This window comes from Alosa alosa, chromosome 16 (assembly GCF_017589495.1).
Source record: "Alosa alosa isolate M-15738 ecotype Scorff River chromosome 16, AALO_Geno_1.1, whole genome shotgun sequence".
NCBI lineage: Eukaryota > Metazoa > Chordata > Actinopteri > Clupeiformes > Clupeidae > Alosa > Alosa alosa.
In genome coordinates this window covers 776,352-796,052 of record NC_063204.1, presented here as the reverse complement: position 1 = coordinate 796,052, position 19,701 = coordinate 776,352, and the positions used below count along the sequence as shown (strand labels likewise).

At 43.6% G+C, this 19,701-nt stretch overlaps 1 protein-coding gene across 1 annotated transcript in view; it reads right to left on the bottom strand.

The window, feature by feature from the left end:
- LOC125309637 (voltage-dependent L-type calcium channel subunit beta-2-like) overlaps positions 1–19,701 on the bottom strand; it is an 81,259-nt gene that overhangs the window by 38,213 nt on the left and 23,345 nt on the right. The window contains 3 exon segments of the mRNA XM_048266695.1: positions 7,440–7,516; positions 12,111–12,241; positions 12,419–12,541. Of these exon segments, the coding sequence (XP_048122652.1) occupies positions 7,440–7,516; positions 12,111–12,241; positions 12,419–12,541 (331 nt within the window).

Sequence of the window (19,701 nt, the reverse complement as noted above, 5' to 3'; positions counted from 1 at the left end):
TGTTTTACACCATTTACACTCCACACTTCATTGGTAGACTTCCGAGGGCCCTGACATTCAAAACGAGACATTGAGAACTTTGAAAAAGCACTGGTAGTTTATTTCCAAGACGATTTAACAGACAGTACCTTCAGGAAGTTCACCGTTCGACGCCATCTTGAATGTAGTCCTGATAAGTCGTGCGACAAGTACAAATGAACAGGTATGATAAGGGATCAGATTCCAAAAATAATTCAGTGGAAATGCATGGATTCCAGTTGCTGCTACTGGAAGCAACTGGAATCCATGCATTTCACAATCAGTATCATGTTTTAACAAACTTTAGGTAAATATCACACCGAACTTCTTTTTAAGACAATCCTTTGGCGTGAGTTGTGGAGCTATCCAACTTGATCTAACTATGCTGTGTAGCCTGCATCATCTGATTGTAATATTTACAGATATGTAGGCTATATTTAACATTAGTTTTTTATTTGGCCTGTTATGAAATTATGCATTGACCAATTTAAGCACAGCTCAAATGCGAAGCATGCATGTATTTAAGAAGCATGCATTTCTTTTAAGAAACTTAATTACATGCATGCTTAAAATCATCAATGGTCAGTTTTCACACACCGAAATTTCGCTTCGCTCTCATTGAGGTTGAATGGAGATGAAATTCACCCTGGTTGGGCGAAATGAGAGCGAATCGCCGAGGCAGGCGAAACAAAGTTGGTGAAAGTTTAACCCTTTAGGCGCCAGAGGGTTTTTTTCGAAACGTTCGATTTTGACATCTTCATTTCAAAAGGCTATATCTTAAAAGTGATAAGAGATAGAGACTTTCTGAAAATTAGAGAAATATTAAGGATGACCAAAAGTTTATGTAGGGATTAAATGTTTATATCTAATTTGCATATTATGATGTCATATGGTGGCGGCCATCTTGGATTATAGAATTTTCATGAAAAGTTGCATGTTTGAATGATAAAATGCACCACTTCTTTCCCCCCAAAATGTCCCTCACCTTCTGTATGCTATATTGCACAATACTGAATGCTCAGGTAAATACTAAGTAGTAAACAAACTGTGTAAATCATTACTAATAAATGGCAGAAACAAAACCAAATGCATGTAGCGGTAGGTTGGCCTTTGCTGTAGTGATTTTCGATTTACTACATACAGTAGGCACTCTGATTCCATGTATGGGGAGCACATATATATTATTCAGATGACACACAAACACAAGTAGACAAGACCTGTTTAGTTCAAAAGCTCACTTGCCACGGCAAGGCACAGATCAGGAATGAGATTCATCCAAGATGGCGGCACAGACAATAGCGACCTCTCTCTCTCTGTCCCAACCGTCACGATTGTTTTGTCCCATTGTAAATGTCCTTCAGGGAGGGGAGTGAAGCACCAATAATCCTTCCAGCTGTGTTCACTATGCGCTGCAGGGCTTTCCTGTTGTATTCAGTGCAGCTCCCCACACAGCGATACAGCTGGAGAGGATGCTCTCGATGGTGCCCCTCGGTAGAATGTGGTCATGATGGCTGGTGGAGCACTTGCTCGCCTGAGTTTCCGCAGGAAGTACAGGCGGCGCTGGAGCCTTCGCCAGTGATGCAGTGTTGGTGGTCCAGGAGAGGTCTTCACTGATGTGCACCCCCAGGAATTTGGTGCTGCTCGCTCTTCCACCACACAGCACCGGCCGATGGTCAGTGGCAGGTGTTGGGTGTGACCTCTCCGGAAGTCAACAACAATCTCTTTGGTCTTGCTGACGCTCAGCAGGAGGTTGTTGTCCCTGCACCACGTGGTCAGATGGTCGACCTCCAACCTGTATTGAGTCCGCCGCCCTTGGTGATGAGACCCACCAGAGTTGTGTCGCCAGCAAATTTCACTATGTGATTGTTGCTGTAGGTTGCAGTGCAGTCAAGGCCAGCAGGGTGAAGAGCAGCTGACTGAGCACTCCAGGCCTTGGGGCCCCCTGTGCTCAGTGTGATGCTGCTTGAGGTATTGTTGCCAACACGTATTACACTTGGGGCCTCTGACAGAGGAAGTCCAGTAGCCAGTTGCAGAAGTAGGTACTGAGTCCCAGTTTGTCAAGTTTGCAGATGAGTTGTTGTGGTATTATGGTGTTGAATGCAGAACTGAAGTCTATAAACAGCAATCTCACATATGAGTCTCTTTTTTCCAGGTGGGTGAGGGCTGGGTGGAGGGCAGAGCAGATTGCATCCCTGTAGACCGCTTGGCTCGGGTATGCAAACTGGAAGGGGTCCAGGGTGGGGAGAATGGCTTTGATATGTGACATGACAAGCAGCTCAAAGCACTTCATGATGATGGGTGTCAGTGCCACAGGGCGGTAGTCATTGAAGCAGGATGGAGCAGTTTTCTTCGCACAGGTATGATGGTGGCAGCTTTGAAACATGATGGGACGATGGCTTGCTTCAGGAAGTGTTAAAGATGTCTGTGAAGACATCCTTAAGCTCCCCTGCACAGTCCTTCAGCACGACCTGGGATGTTGTCTGACCTGTTGCCTTACGGGTGTTGATGGCAGCAAGTGTCCTCTTCACGCTGTCGGCAGAGAGGCACAGGGCTGCTCATGTAGAGGGGATGGGTCTTCTGTGGGCAGGTGCTGCTTTGTGCTTCAAAGCAGAGCAAAGAAGCGGTTCAGGTTGTTGAGCAGAGGGATGTTGCTCACAGCTCTGTGGCGTGGGCTTGTAGTCAGTGAGGGCCTGAATGCCCTGCCATAGGCTTCGCGTTCCTGCTGTCTTTGAAGTGGGTGGTTATCTTGTGAGTGTATTCCTTTTTGCTTCCTTGATGCCACGCGGGACAGTTGGCTCTCGCTGTTTTCATGCCAGCTTCATGTGAGTGATGCACCAAAGTCACCCCGCCACAATCTGTTTGATCTACTGCCCTCTGGGAAGAGGTACAGAAGCCTCGCGGCTCCGACTACTCAGACTCACCAACAGCTTCATACACACCAAGCCGTGGGATGCTGAACTCTCCCCTCCTCTCCCCCTCCACCCTCAGCTACATAACATCCTGGACATTGGACCCAAAAATGGGCCTGCACTACTCCACTTGCACACTTGCACACTTGTACACTTTACAACTGGTGTTATTGGTCCTGAAACACAACACTTCTTGCTGCCTCTTACATAACTATGCCACTTTTCGCTGCTTACTTAGGTCAAACAGAACTACCCAAGCCTTTTATTGGCCTGAATTTGCACTAGTATTTTTTTATTGACTGTCTATGCACAATTTCAACCACATTTTGCTGCTCTTATTTTCTATCATTATATGTGCCCCTTATTTGCTTATTATTTTACTTTTTTTGTTTTACTTGAATGTTATGTTTTGTCTGTGGACCTAAATTGGTAAAATATGTCTTGTCTTCTTCCGTGGGATAGTGAGAAACGTAATTTCGATCTCTTTGTATGTCTGGAACATGTGAAGAAATTGACAATAAAGCTGGCTTTGACTTTGACTTTGACTTTGAGATGACGAGACAAGACAAGAGACAATGTTAGTATTTGTTTTCTTTTTGTTGTTTTTTGTTGATGTTTTTGTTGTTTTTTTTTCTTAGCTGACAAAGACACACACATCACAAGGACATGAACACACAAAAAGAACACATAAATGTCCTAAATGGTCAGGGAAATAGATAATCAACAGTGTAAATCATTACTAATAAATGGCTGACAATTTTTTTTTTTTTTTTTTTATGTAGCAGGCCTTTGCTGTAGAGATAATGACTATCCATATCCATATCCTATCCATACAGGGCCGGCATTCCCATCATCTTGTGAAAGACTATGCATGGCCTAATGGCTCTCCTGCCCCATGTCACCACCTCTGCTCCTGCTGCGAGCAGCATGGCCAGATCTGCCTCGGCTTGGCCTTAGATGGAGAGAATTTCTTGAGCTTCGGACTAGGCCCACTGTCATTCTCATTCGCGACTCCCCACACTGCCTCGTTCCCCTAACTGTCCTATGAGCACTTGACCTGGGTCTAACATACCCAGTGGCATTAGACAAAGGCTCCACCACGTTACTGTCGCCGCTGATTGGCGGAGAGGCACACAGTCAGAAGACAAGCCAGCTACATAGACATTAGGCTACCTCCAGCCTCGTTCGCCACACCACTAACACCCTGCTAACTTCCCGATGAGCACTCCGACCCCGTGAAACATTATTCCCCAGTGACATTGGGCAAGCGATTCAACGTTTGTAGCTTGGTGTAAGCTAAACTCTCACTTTGTCCTTCGTCCTCATTGCAAGGCAGGGACGCATCTGAAGCCTCACTAAACGAATCACCGTTTTCTGAAGGCAGATATTCCCCTTCAGAATCAGGGTCCGCGAATAGAAGACCCAACACTTAATTTTGGGTAAACTTTTTTGATGCCATTAGGCGATAATCTAATGCAAATACTCGCTGACGTTGACAATATGGCTCTGATAAAAGTGGCTCCTACGCACGCTAGTCTGTTTTGCACGATTGATTCAATGCGGCTGTAGCTCGGGGCGGTGCATTAACATTAATTTTCAAGTGTCCCACTACTGCGACATTTTTTTTCCCATTGTTCCCATTGTCGGTTTCAAACGTCCTGCCATTTCGACAAGGTCATTAACAGTGGCGTAGCCAGGATTTTTCAACGGAGTGGACTTTTGCGAAGTAGGCCTAGGGTGGGCATTTATTTTTTATTCCAATATGGGCAGCATAGGCCTACAGTAATCGGGATCTCCAACTTTAAACAACACACGATTTCATCACAGCTCAGGCGATTCATGGCAAAAAAAAACAATAAAAGGCTACATTGAAATAGCAGTAGGCAACAGGATTGGATTCTACAATAGCCTCGCGCACAATAACTTCAACCGAGAGGGAGTCCAAGACAACCTGAAGGAGTCAAGTCGCCTCCACACACACCAGCTCCGTTGAACAGTGTATTTTTAGGTGTTTAAGAGCTAAAAAGTTGGATTAGAGAGTATTTGAAATGTCAGGTAGCCTAAATTATAGCCTATAATGAAGAGGAAGAGAGATTTTGGAGAGAGAGAGGATTTAACCAGGTGATGATTATTTGTGCCTGGTGGTAATTAGACTTGAGCATGGAAACCACAAATTGTTTTTGAATATAAAAAAGATAAACAACAAAATGAAATGTGACCTGCAAACTAAACCAGTTGTTTTTGGTAAAATTTACAAAAATTAAGTTATTGTACTCACTGAAACTGACCATAACTAAGCTTTCCAACAATATTATGCATAATAGGGGCAAAGATGGTATTGCATTATTGGATAGTCGCCGACCCTCATTAGATGTGGATATTTGGAGGTAAGGATAGCCTTCAAGAAACAAAGGTTATCGCCCAGTTTCTGTAAGACATCTGACCTTTCTCAGTCTCTCTCAAAAATCAAAAACACACACCCAATTCAGCTTGGACTTTTTCGATAATGCTTCTAAATGTTGGGACTGATGGACACTGAACTCTGGGGGTTATTTGAGCGTTAGATTTGTGAAGTGGTATACTGTAAAAGGGCGTCCGGATATCCCGCCTGTCTTTGCAATTATAGGGCCATGATAATGCATAAGCTCAGCCTAAGTGGAGAGAAAGAAGACTAAATAAATATGCAGACATGTTATGTGCAATTCAACAACTACCGCATGACATATAAAGATATAGGCTAAGCCTACCTACATTATTGTGTAGTAAATTGAGTTTATCCAACCTGCTGGCAAAATAAAAAATCGTTGTTATCATTGTCCCTCTATATGCAATAAGCAACTTGAATATATCGACATCCAGTTTCAAACACCTGATGGACACTGAACTCTGGGGGTTTGAACGATTCACTGAAGTGGTTTAGGCTACTGGAGCGTAGAATTCCGCCTGTCTTTGTGCATTGGCCATTGATTGACGGCCATTAATTAATTAATATAGGTGGCCTGCACGACTGAGTTGTTTGATGCATGGAGTTTCGACCCGTTTTCCCTGAGAGCTTAGAGAGGAAAATGAGGAGAGCTACCTGTGTTTTACATAATGTGTAACATTTATTCACATGGCCAGTTCAAAATCAGCTGAGGTTTTGACTGAAATGTGCCGATATCAATTATTGGGAAAAACATTGTTTGGAGTGGATGACGGGTGGATTGTTGATGTAGCTGCAGGTGCAGATGACATGACTACAGCTCATCCATGCATAGGATGTTGGAATTTGATAGGATACAGGAACTGCAGAGATAAAGTAGGGGCATGTCTAAATAGAGGCGTAATAACGGTATGTTGTAATAGAGGGTTGTCGTAATAACGGGATGTCGTAATAAAGGGTGAACCCTGGCCGAATGTCTCACAGCAACTGCAATAACCTTGTTTCTTCAAGGCTAGGCCCTAGGCCTATACTTCGCAAAAGTCCACTCCGTTGAAAAATCCTGGCTATGCCACTGTTAATGACCTCGTGTCGAAATGGCTGGACGTTTGAAAGAAAAGGTCGCTACTCCGACAATGGAAAAAAAAATGTTGCAATAGTGGGACGCTTGAAAATCAATGTTAATGCCGCCACTTCGACAATTAGATGCCAATGTCTAAGTAGCGGCATGTCGGAATAGCTGCATGTAACCCTGTGTCGCCTTATGCAGCATTCCTCCTTGAATTAACTTGCTATGTTCAGGGAAGCAGGCCCACCCTTCCCATTGAAATTGTCAGATAGTAAACCAGAAAAGGGAAATAAGAAAATAGTGTTATTGTTTTGCCATAAATATAATTAATGTAACATTGTAGGCCTAATGCTGCATGTGTGTGTGTGTGTGTGTGTGTGTGCTTGTGTTCTGATCTGATATGGCGGCAGCCTACATTTGTTTTATTGTGATTGTTTGGTTTTCTCGGTTCTTGTTCATATGGAGTAAATAAAATGAATTACTCTGCTTTCAAGTTTTTGCTTGATTTAGTTGTTAACGTTTGAGGGGGGTATTTGAGTAAGGACTTAGAATGGGTTTGGGGAAAGTGGGGTCGCCAGACCTCGCCATACTTTTTTGTAGGGTCGCCAGACAAAAAGTTTAAGAACCACTGATCTATCCCACCAAGTAAGTTACCCAAATTCACCTGCCAGTACACAAATTCACCTGCATTTGTCTGGTGGCAGGTGCCAATTTCCATTCCTGGTGTGTGTGTCTCAGTCTGTGTATACAGTTGAGTGTGTGTTTGTGTATGTATCACTGTACTGTATGTCTCAGTGTGTGTATAAAGTTGAGTTTGTGTTTGTGTGTGTATCACTCTACTGTATGTCTAAGTTGAATTGTCACTCGTAACCACTGAGATTCCCATGCAGTGATGTTTTCCTTTTGCCTGCTTGCCATAAAGAAGCTTTAATTGGACATGTAAATCTCTCTCTCTCTCTCTCTCTCTCTCTATCTCTCTCTCTCTCACACACACACACACCCATACCTGAGGCTCAGCACTTACCAGAGGAGGGAGGGGTGGATTTTCTGGAGCTTGGTATGATGTCCCCTAAGCTGGAGGAAGAGTTTGCCATCGCCCTGCTGCAAAAGGACACAGCACACACACACACACACACACACACACACTAAGAGTTTGCCATCGCCCTACTGCAAAAGGACACAGCATAGATAAGCTGGAGCCATCGCCCAACTGCAAAAGGACACAGCATAGATAATCTGGAGGAAGAGTTTGCCATCGCCCTACTGAAAAAGGACACAGCATAGACTTTACTTTGCTTCAGTTCACTTTCAATCAATCAATCAATCAGATTTATTTATATAGCACGTTTAAACATGACTTGCATCAACCAAAGTGCTTTACAGAGACCGGTGGGAATCAAACATATAACATATAACAAGTAAGACAGAGGCAGGCCATACAAAAACACATCATAAAGCAGACCATACAAATACACATCATAAAGCAGACCATACACAAACACATCATAAAGCAGACCATACACAAACACATCATAAAGCAGACCATACACAAACACATCATAAAGCAGACCATACACAAACACATCATAAAGCAGACCATACACAAACACATCATAAAGCAGACCATACACAACACATCATAAAGCAGACCATACACAACACATCATAAAGCAGACCATACACAACACATCATAAAGCAGACCATACACAACACATCATAAAGCAGACCATACAAATACACATCATACACAACACACATCATAAAGCAGACCATACAACAAACCACGAAAGAGAGCGACAGTACAAGCAGGGAGCTCGGTCAGGATGGTCGGGGAAGCTAGAAAAGGTTCACAGGCTGGGATTTAAGAGTCAACTGAAGGCGAATCACAGTGGAGGTAGGGATGCTATTCCACAGTTGGGGGGCTGTGACGCTTAAAGGCAGAGTAGCCTGTGCTTGAGGTGGCCTTCAGCTACATCATAAAGCAGACCATACACAAACACATCATAAAGCAGACCATACACAAACACATCATAAAGCAGACCATACACAAACACATCATAAAGCAGACCATACACAATAAAACACATCATAAAGCATAAAACATACACAAACACATCATAAAACCAGACCATACACAAAACACATCATAAAACAGACCATACACAACACATCATAAAACGGACCATACACAACACATCATAAAACATACATACACAAACACATCATAAAGCAGAATACCTGGAAACACATCATAAAAAGACCAGACCACACATCATAAAACTGGACCATACACAAACACATCATAAAACAGACCATACACAAACACATCATAAAGCAGTAAATACAAAAACACATCATAAAGCGGACCATGCACAGCACGTCATAAAACGGAAGCACATCATCAAAACCAGCCACAAACGACACGGTACAAGCAGGGGCGAACCGGTCAGGATGAATCGGAAAGGGAAGCGTGAGAAGGAAAAAGGTTCTGAGCTGGGATTTATTTAAGAGTCAACTGAAGGGGCAATCTGATGGAGGTAGGGATGCTATTCCACAGTTTGGGGGCTGTGACAGCAAAGGCACAGTAGCCCCTGTGGAGAGATTGGCCTTCAGCTCTGTCAGTAACCCCTGCGTGGCCGATCTAAGGGACCCTAACCTAACATTAGAGTAGGGAGGGGAGGTCTGAGATGTGGGGGGGCTTTTCCATTAATGGCTTTGAAAGTAAAAAGAAGGACTTTAAAATCAATTCTGTAACAAACCAGAAGCCAGTGGAGGGAGGCTAGGACAGGGGTGATGTGCCTGTTAACAGTCTAGCAGCTGTGTTTAGGACTAGCTGCAGGCGGGACAGGGATGATTCAGTGATGCCGGTATAGAGGGAGTTGCAGTAGTCTAGTCGTGATGTGATGAGAGCATGAATTACCCTTTCAAGATCTGGGGGGTTGAGAAGGGTCTTAATCTTTGCAATATTTCTAAGTTGAAAAAAGCTGGCTTTCACCACTTCATTTATCTGCCTGTCAAACCGGAGCTCTGAGTCAAAAATGACACCCAGATTCCTAGCATGGGGCCTATTGAGGGTGGAGAGGGGGCCTAGTGAGGGTGGAGAGGGGCCTAGTGAGGGTGGAGAGGGGGCCTAGTGAGGGTGGAGAGGGGGCCTAGGCTGCTGGAGATGGTACTGACTGAGTTTGGGGGACCAAAGAGGACAATCTCACACTTGCTTTCATTAAGCTGCAGAAAGTTGTGTGCCATCCAGGACTTAATTTCAGCAAGGCAGGATGTGAGACTGTCGATCTTGGATCGATCTGGTCGTTTGGTTTCAGACGGAGATAAAGCTGTGTGTCGACTTTAACTGGTAGGCCCGTGTGTCCATAGTTTATGCGTACGTGTGCATGTGTGTGTTTGTATGTGTGAGTGTGCATGCATGTGTTTGTATGTGTATGTGTGCGTGTGTGTGTTTGTATGTGTATGTGTACGTGTGCATGTGTGTGTTTGTGTGTGCATGTGTGTGTTTGTATGTGTACGTGTGTATGTGTACGTGTGCATGTGTGTTTTTGTATGTGTACGTGTGCATGTGTGTTTTTGTATGTGTATGTGTGCGTGTGTGTGTTTGTATGTGTATGTGTGTGATTGTATGTGTACGTGTGCATGTGTGTGTTTGTGTGTGCATGTGTGTGTTTGTATGTGTACGTGTGTATGTGTACGTGTGCATGTGTGTTTTTGTATGTGTACGTGTGCATGTGTGTTTTTGTATGTGTATGTGTACGTGTGCATGTGTGTGTTTGTATGTGTGCGTGTGCATGTGTGTTTTTATGTGTGTATGTGTACGTGTGCATGTGTGTGTTTGTATGTGTGTGTGTGCATGTGTGTGTTTGTATGTGTATGTGGTAGTATAGTGGTTAAGGAGTGGGACTAGCGTGATGGGTGGTGGTAGTATATGGGTGGTGGTAGTATAGTGGTTAAGGAGCTGTGCTAGCGTGGTGGGTGGTGGTAGTATAGTGGTTAAGGAGCTGTGCTAGCGTGGTGGGTGGTGGTAGTATAGTGGTTAAGGAGTGGGACTAGCATGCCTGAGAAATAGCCTGAAAAGTTGTGGGTTCAATTCCCAGCTTCCACCGTTGTTGCTCCGGACAATGTAGTCCCTTTTAAAATAGTTGACATGCAAGTCACTTTAAACAGTGTCTGATCAATATGTGTGTATGTGTGTGTGTGTGCTCCCAGATAGCAATTTCCTTTGGGCCGAATCTGCATAAAAGCCTTTAGATCCGCCTGTAGCGGACATACGGTATCTGACTGTGGGCCAGATATGCTCCTGATAGAGGCTTTAGCTCTGCTAGTAATGCTGTTTTATCACCGGTTTACAGATTTGTCCCAGGTCCGATTTACGCAACTCAACTGGAAGTCAGGAGATGCGTTTAAAATACAAAACACTGATTTGGCCCAAACCTGTGATACGGATATGAGCCGAAGGACCATTTTTTCACAGCAGACCCAGGTGGTAATGATATTAATTAAGGTGCTGATTCTGCTAAATTGACCTTTCCCTACTTCATTGTCAACTGGCTGCTAAAAGAAAAAAAAAAGGTATTTTGGAATGGCACAAATTTAGAAACCATGGGGTGCACTATGTTCCCATGGCCACTTCATTTCTACAGTAAGGCTGGAAAAGAAAGATATAGTTGGCTCAATATTGATCATATGTTCGTTTCATTACTTTTATTATTACCTAGCAGTGGTAAAAGTAGTCAATTGTTGTTTGTGTCAGATCTAACAGTGCTATGAAACAACCCCATATTCTTGCCACGCATGCAGAAGTCCAAGCACTAACGTTAATCAAGGATCTTTGGTTTACGCACTATCAATCTTTTGACAAAAACGAGTGTAATTGTGACTAAAAAAACGAGTGTAATTGTGACTTAGTCTATTTTCAAAAAGGAATAAATGTTTATTTTGTGTTGTTTCAGATTGACCATGGAGATGACTGAGGAGGACAGCCTGAATATCGATGGGAACAGTGGAATTAACACGACTTGTCTGGGATTGCACTTCTACAGCCAGGTTGTTGAATAAAAAAAATAATAAGACACTTATGTGTAAAGTTTTTTTTACCCCCCTATTATGTTTGTAGCCTAGTTTATCAGTTGAGCTGTTGGGAAAACGTTACGAACTTTAGCCTGGGTGAACCTATAATGAACCTGTTAGCAAATGTGTAGCAAACAGATTTTTCAGGATAATTAATTACCGATCACATTTCACATGTCAAATAAAGCCGGCTGATATCTGATAAACGGGTCCGTACCACACACAATAAAGCGGACCCGTATTGCATATGATAAGCAGATCTGGAACACGTCATTAACACAGACTATCATACGGAACTGGGCCAGTCTTAGCCCTTATTGGAACCAGATCCGTCAAACGGATCCAGACCAGTTTTGGACCGATGTGCGTTTGGACGCCGGATCAGATCCATGCCGGACGTTGTGGTAGGTGTGGCCCAGTTCCGTCCCAGTGTATGTTTGCTATCTGGGCTGACGATGAATGTAAATGTGTGTGTGTCTGTGTGCTGATGAATGTAAATGTGTGTGTGTGTATGTGTGTAGGCTGATGAATGTAAATATGTGTGTGTGTGTGGGCTGATGAATGTAAATATGTGTGTGCTGATAAGTGTGTGTTTGGGTATGTGTGTGTGTGTGTGTGTACCTGAACTTGCTGTGCTTGGCCCGGTGTTCCTGCTGGAGGCGGCTGGTCTCCAGCTTGACTGGACTCGGGATGAATCCCACCTCACTGCTCTCCTTCACCAGACGCCCAATCCACCAGTTGTTGTTAAACTTCTACACACACACACACAAGCAGAAGTGTGTATAAGTGTGTGTATGTGTGACACACAAGCATAAGTGTGTATGTGTGACACACAAGTATACGTGTGTATGTGTGTGTATGTGTGACACACAAACATTAGTGTGTATGTGACACACAAGCATAAGTGTATGTGTGTGTGAGGAACAAACCTCTTTGACATGGAGAAAGTCTTTGGCTTCAAATGCAACAGCCATTCCTGGCACAGGGACCTCGTCCTCCGGAACAGGAGAGAAGCTGACATTGGTGCGCACTGCAAATGCCACTGGCTTAGTCTGACACACACACACACAAACACGCACAGACACATATAAACACAAACACACACACAGACACATATAAACACACACACATAAACACACACACATAAATACACACACATAAACACACACACATAAATACACACACACACACACACACAAACACACACACACACACAAACACGCACACACACACATAAACACACACACACAAACACGCACAGACACACATAAACTCACACACATAAATACACACACATAAACACACACACATAAATACACACACACACACATAAACACACACACATAAAACACACACACACACAAACACGCACAGACACACATAAATACACACACACACATAAATACACACACATAAACACACACACATAAACACACACATAAATACACACACATAAACACACACACATAAACACACACACATAAATACACACACATAAACACACACACACACACACAGGATTAGTGTGATGGCCAGACACATGGATCATCATGATGTCCATCAGATGGAGAATGAAGGGAGATTAACAATGGTGTGTGTGTGCATGTGTGTGTATGTGTGTTTATGTGTGTCTGTGCATGTTTAAGAGTGTGTGTGTGAGTATTTTACCTTAACAGGTCTGTCTATATAGATTTATAGATAAATAAGAGATACCTTATTTACCCAGAAGGAAGTTAAGGAAGTTATGTGTGTGTGTGTGTGGTAGGTACCGTTACAGGTTTGCTGTCTACATTATTGTCAGGGTGTGGGGTAACGCAACTACGCAAATCAAAACAGTGGTGTGATAATTGAGCCAGTAGAGAAATAACTTTTCAGAATTAATCTGTAGCCTTGGGTAGGCTTCTACGACGTTTTTAACAGGCTACGCTATAGAGGCTTAGACAACTACAGTATGACTCACGTTTTGGTTTCGTAAATTAATTTGCCCTACTTCTTGACTGCAATGTAGTCAATTGACTGTTTGACATGTCATTTTTATTTTTCTGTACAATAAACAAATACATCTGCTTTATGCCGCAGAATTACATTCATATTTGGAACTTACATAGTCCAATGCATCGTTACACTATGTTAGTGTTTCCCAAAACCATAGTAGCAACGAACGTTCGCAACCACTATCGTAAAGTTGTGTATAGTTACAACTACACCTCTCGACCTGTGGTAGAATGCTAGTAGAAGCATAGTTCCAGGGATCTTCATGTCAAAGACGTCACTGACGCCAGTTATTTGTTTGCAAATTAATAATTATAAATATATTTAGGTTTCTAATTGATATTTACACTTCTAACCACCATACATCCATATTTTAAAATTTCCAAGGCAGAAAATACATAAATTAAAAGTCAATAGGCCTTTATCACGGCAGCCCACGGGCAGCTGAAGCAGGGCTGTTCAATTTCCTGTTGGCAGGCAAACCACAGGTGTTCCTAAAACATTACTTGAGGCCTCTGGTTGAAGTAACTGTGGCCGAATCTGACACTTAATTAGAAACACCTGTGCTCACACAGGAACAGGGCTGTTCACTTCCTACTTCAGCTGCCGTGATAAATGCATATTTGCAGCCATGTGCACGTAAGTAAAAGTCACACACCTGCAGATAATAATAAGGTGGTGTGCACTTTTTGACGAGTCAGCTGAGAATATGTAGCCTTTGATTTTCATGGAGGGGGAGGGGGGTCCTTGTTAGTTTACGCAAACCAAGCCAAGAAGGCTGATTCTGATTTTGATAATATGATCTGCACAAAAGATAAACTTAGGTAAACAACGATGTCAATATTGTTGTCAAAAACTTAACCCAGATTCGAACTCTTGGACAGGGGACTGGTAACTGCTGTGCAACGGCGGCTGTCATCTGCCGGCCTCAACGCAATGCGCCACAGAATGTGCAGGTGCCCGTTCACGTGCTACTAAACGTCATTAACTCTACCTTAGTCCAGACTAAGTTTGGAAACTATCATGGTCCAAACTTACAGTACTATGTAAGTACGACAGTTTTGGGAAACAGTCGCAACTTACATGTTGGTTAGTTAAACGATGCATCCTGTTAAAAAGCTAACCTCCGTAGTTGTACGGGAAACGCACCCCAGATCAGCTTGTAGGCCATTAGCAATCTTTTTATTTTATTTTATGAACCCTACACAGTAGATCACATGCCACATTTTCACTTTCAATAGACAGATGCAATAGCCATTGGTCAAGTATTGAGTGTAAAGCGATTAAGATAGTATGAAGTACTTTTTGTATAGGGTACTATCATAAAAATTCGTTAAAACGAATAGCATTTTGCAACTTGACAAAACACTGGATTAAATATCGTAGGCACAGGAGAAAACTTGTACATCCATTGGCCCGTGGGGAGATCACATGCCAGTTGCCTCTCCCATCAGTGCTATGACTCGGATTCGGGCTGTGAGCTTGTTTTAGCCAAAAAAAACTCTATTGCAGATATCAATGCGTCTTTGTTCATGGGTTTGGCCTCACAGCAGAGGCTTAGACAGCTATGACCCACGTTTTGGTTTCGTAATTTGCCCTACTTATTGACTGCAATGTAGTCAATTGACTGCTTGACAGGTTATTTTTATTTTTCTGTACGATAAACAAATACATCTGCTTTATGCCGCAGAATTACGCACTTGGCCAGCCTATAGAACGGGCACATTTTGGAGAGAATAGAGAATGTACGCATGCAAGAATCTGTAGGCAATTTTTGGCTGGTTACCAGCAAACAATGTTTAATGCATTAACTCAAGACGTCAAACATTTTCTAAACAATACAAACAGAAAGGATGCAGCAGGCAGCAAATGTAGAAGAGTCATTTCCAGTGGAAGAACAAAATGCTGAATGAAACCCAAAGATATGAAGGCATATCTGGCAAGTTGGGGGTTCACTCTTTATTACGACATCCCATTATTACGACAACCCTCTATTACGACATACTGTTATTACGACATGCCTCTATTTAGACATGCCCCTACTCCGATTTTTTTTAGTACCGCTATTCCGACATTAGGCTACCGATCCTCATTTTCAATTTATCTCTGCAGTTCCTGTATCCTATCAAATTCCAACATCCTATATGCATGGATGAGATGTAGTCATGTGATCTGCACCTGCAGCTACATCAACAATCCACCCGCCATCCACTAAACAATGTTTTTCCCAATAATTGATATCAGCACACATTTCAGTCAAAACCTTAGGTGATTTTGAACTGGCAATGTGAATAAATGTTACACATTATGTAAAACACAGGTAGCTCTCCTCCTTTTATTCTCTAAGCTCTCAGGGGAAAACGGTCGGAAACTCCATGCATCAAACAAACTCTGTGCGTGCAGGCCACCTATATTAATTAATTAATGGCCGTCAATCAATGGCCAATTGCGCAAAGACGGGCAGAATTCTTACGCTCCAGTAGCCTAAACCACTTCAGTGAACGTTCAAATAACCCCCAGAGTTCAGTGTCCATCAGGGTGTTCAAACTGGATGTGCGATATAGTTGCTTATATTGCATTTTAGAGGACAATGATAAAGCCATGTGCAACGCATTTTGGCTTGCCAGCAGGTTGGATAAACTCAATTTACTACACAATAATGTTGTAGGCTAGGCCTATATCTTTTATATGTCAGGCGTGCAGTTGTTGAATTGCACATAACATGTCTGCATATTTATTTAGGCTTTCTCTCGACTTTAGGCTAGCGCATGCATTATCATGGCCCTATAATTGTGCAAAGACAGGCAGGATATCCAACGCTCCTTTTACAGTAAACCACTTCACAGCGAACGTTCAAATAACCCCCAGAGTCCAAGCGTGAATTGGGTGTGTTTTGATTTTGAGAGAGACTGGAGAATGTCTCACAGCAACTGCGATAACCTTGTGTCTTGAAGGCTATTCTTACCAAATATCCACATCTAATGAGGGTCGGCGACTATATCCAACACCCAATACTATTTGCAATACCCTCGATATACATATTGTTGGAAAGCTTAGTTTATGGCTGTTCGTGTGAGTACAATAACTTAATTTTGTAAATTTTACCAAAACGACTGGTTCCGCCTTGCAGGGTCACATTTCATTTATTGTCTTATCTTTTTTTATTCAAAACAATTCGTAGGTATTCATACTCAAGTCTAATTACCACCAGACACAAATAATCATCACCTAGGTTAAATCCTCTCTCTCTCTCCAAAATCTCTTCCTCTGAGATGCACACGCTATAGGCTATATAATTTAGGCTACCCAACATTTCAAATGTGACTCTCTAATCAACTTTTTTAGCTCTTAAACACTGTTTGAACGGAGCTGGTTTGTGTGAGGCACTCTTGGACTCCTTGAGGCGACTAACCTTTCAGTTGAAGTTCTTGTCGTAGGCTATTATAGAATCCAATCCTGTTGCCCCTGCTATTTATCAATGTAGCCTTTTATTGTATTTTTTGCCATGAATCGTCTGAGCTGTGATGAAATCGTGTGTTGTTTAAAGTTGGGACGATTACTGTAGGCCTATACTATACTACCCATATTGGAATAAAAAAATAAAGGCCCACCCTAGGCCTAGCCTGCCGCAAAAAGTCCACTCCGTTGAAAAATCCTGGCTAGCTCGCCACTGTTAATGACCTTGTGTGTCGGAATGGCAGGACGTTTGAAAAAAAAGATCAAGTGTCGCTATACTCCGCAATGAAAAAAAAAAATGTTGCAGTTGTGGGGCGGCTTGAAAATTAATGTTAATGCCGCCACTTCGACAATTAGACGCCAATGTCTATCTCATGCCTATGGCAGGGCATTCAGGCCCTCACGGACTACAAGCCCAGCGCCACAGAGCTGTGAGAGCAACATCCCTCTGCTCAACAACCTGAACCGGCTTCTTTGCTCGCTTTGAAGCACAAAACAGCACCTGCCCACAGAAGACCCATCCCCCCTACATGAGCAGCCCCTGTGCCTCTCTGCCGACAGCGTGAAGAGGACACTTGCTGCTATCAACACCCGTAAGGCAACAGGTCCAGACAACATCCCAGGTCGGGTGCTGAAGGACTGCGCGGGGGGAGCTTAAAGGATGTCTTCACAGACATCTTTAACACTTCCCTGAAGCAAAGCCATCGTCCCATCATGTTTCAAAGCTGCCACCATCATACCTGTGCCAAGAAAACTGCTCCATCCTGCTTCAATGACTACCGCCCTGTGGCACTGACACCCATCATCATGAAGTGCTTTGAGCGGCTTGTCATGTCACACATCAAAGCCATTCTCCCCACCCTGGACCCTTCCAGTTTGCATACCGAGCCAAAGCCGGTCCACAGAGGATGCAATCTGCTCTGCCTCCACCCAGCCCTCACCCACCTGGAAAAAAGAGACTCATATGTGAGATTGCTGTTTATAGACTTCAGTTCTGCATTCAACACCATAATACCACAACAACTCATCTGCAAACTTCGACAAACTGGGACTCAGTACCTACCTCTGCAACTGGCTACTGGACTTCCTCTGTCAGAGGCCCCAAGTAGTGCGTGTTGGCAACAATACCTCAAGCAGCATCACACTGAGCACAGGGGCCCCCAAGGCTGGAGTGCTCAGTCCGGCTGCTCTTCACCCTGCTGACGATGACTGCACTGCAACCTACAGCAACAATCACATAGTGAAATTTGCTGACGACACAACTCTGGTGGGTCTCATCACCAAGGGCGGCGGACTCAATACAGGTTGGAGGTCGACCATCTGACCCGCGTGGTGCAGGGACAACAACCTCCTGCTGAGCGTCCAGCAAGACCAAAGAGATTGTTGTTGACTTCGGAGAGGTCACACCCAACACCTGCCACTGACCATCGGACGGTGCTGTGGTGGAGAGCGAGCAGCACCAAATTCCTGGGGGTGCACATCAGTGAAGACCTCTCTGGACCACCAACACTGCATCACTGGCGAAGAGAGCTCAGCGCCGCCTGTACTTCCTGCGGAAACTCAGGCGAGCAAGTGCTCCACCAGCCATCATGACCACATTCTACCGGGGAGGCACCATTGAGAGCATCCTCTCCAGCTGTATCGCTGTGGGGCGGAAGCTGCACTGATACAACAGGAAAGCCCTGCAGCGCATAGTGAACACAGCTGGAAGGATCATTGGTGCTTCACTCCCCTCCCTGAAGGACATTTACACCACCCACCTCACCCGCCAAAGGCTGACCAAAAATTGTGAGTGATGCAAGTCACCCCGCTCACAATCTGTTTGATCTACTGCCCTCTGGGAAGAGGTACAGAAGCCTGGCCCCGCACTACCAGACTCACCAACAGCTTCATACACCAAGCTGTAGGGATGCTGAACTCTCTCCCTCCTCTCCCCCTCCACCCTCAGCAGCTACATAACATCCTGGACATTGGACCCACAATGGCCGCCTGCACTACTCCACTTGCACACTTGAACACTTGACAACTTGGTGTTGTTGTCCTGAAAACACAACACTTCTGCTGCTCTTACATAACTTGCACCACTATGCCACTTTCTTTATTACTCAGGTCAAACAGAACTACCCAAAGCCTCTTATTGGCCTGACTTTGCACTATTTTTTATTGACTGTCTATGCACAATTTCAACAAAATTTTGCTGCTTTTTTTCATTATTATATGTGCCCTCTTATTTACTTACTTTTTTGTTTACTTGAATGTTATGTTTGTCTGTGGACTTAAAATTGGTAAAATATGTCTTGTCTTCACCGTGGGATAGTGAGAAACGTAATTTCGATCTCTTTGTATGTCTGGAACATGTGAAGAAATTGACAATAAAGCTGACTTTGAAGTAGCGGCATGTCGGAATAGCAGCATGTAACCGGCAAGTTGTTATTTTTTGAAGACGTAGATGGTTGGGCTATAGGCCTAGTTTGCAAGAAAGAAACATAAAGCGTGAGCATGCCACACTATCCACAGCTGTGGTAGCGGGGGTAGGAGGATTACTGTTAGCGCAAGATTTATATAAAATTCTTCAACAGAAGGCCTGCCTCGAATGCAGGCTTGCCCAAATAAAAGGCCTGTGGTTTGCGTAGCCTACAGTAAGTAGGTCTTAGTGAGTTAGGAGTCCTCTAGACTTCTTTTAAGCTGTCTCAGAGGTGGAAAGTTGCGTTCGTTGGATTAACAATTCATAGACCCTTGGGAATGTGAATTGGGCGGTCAGTTA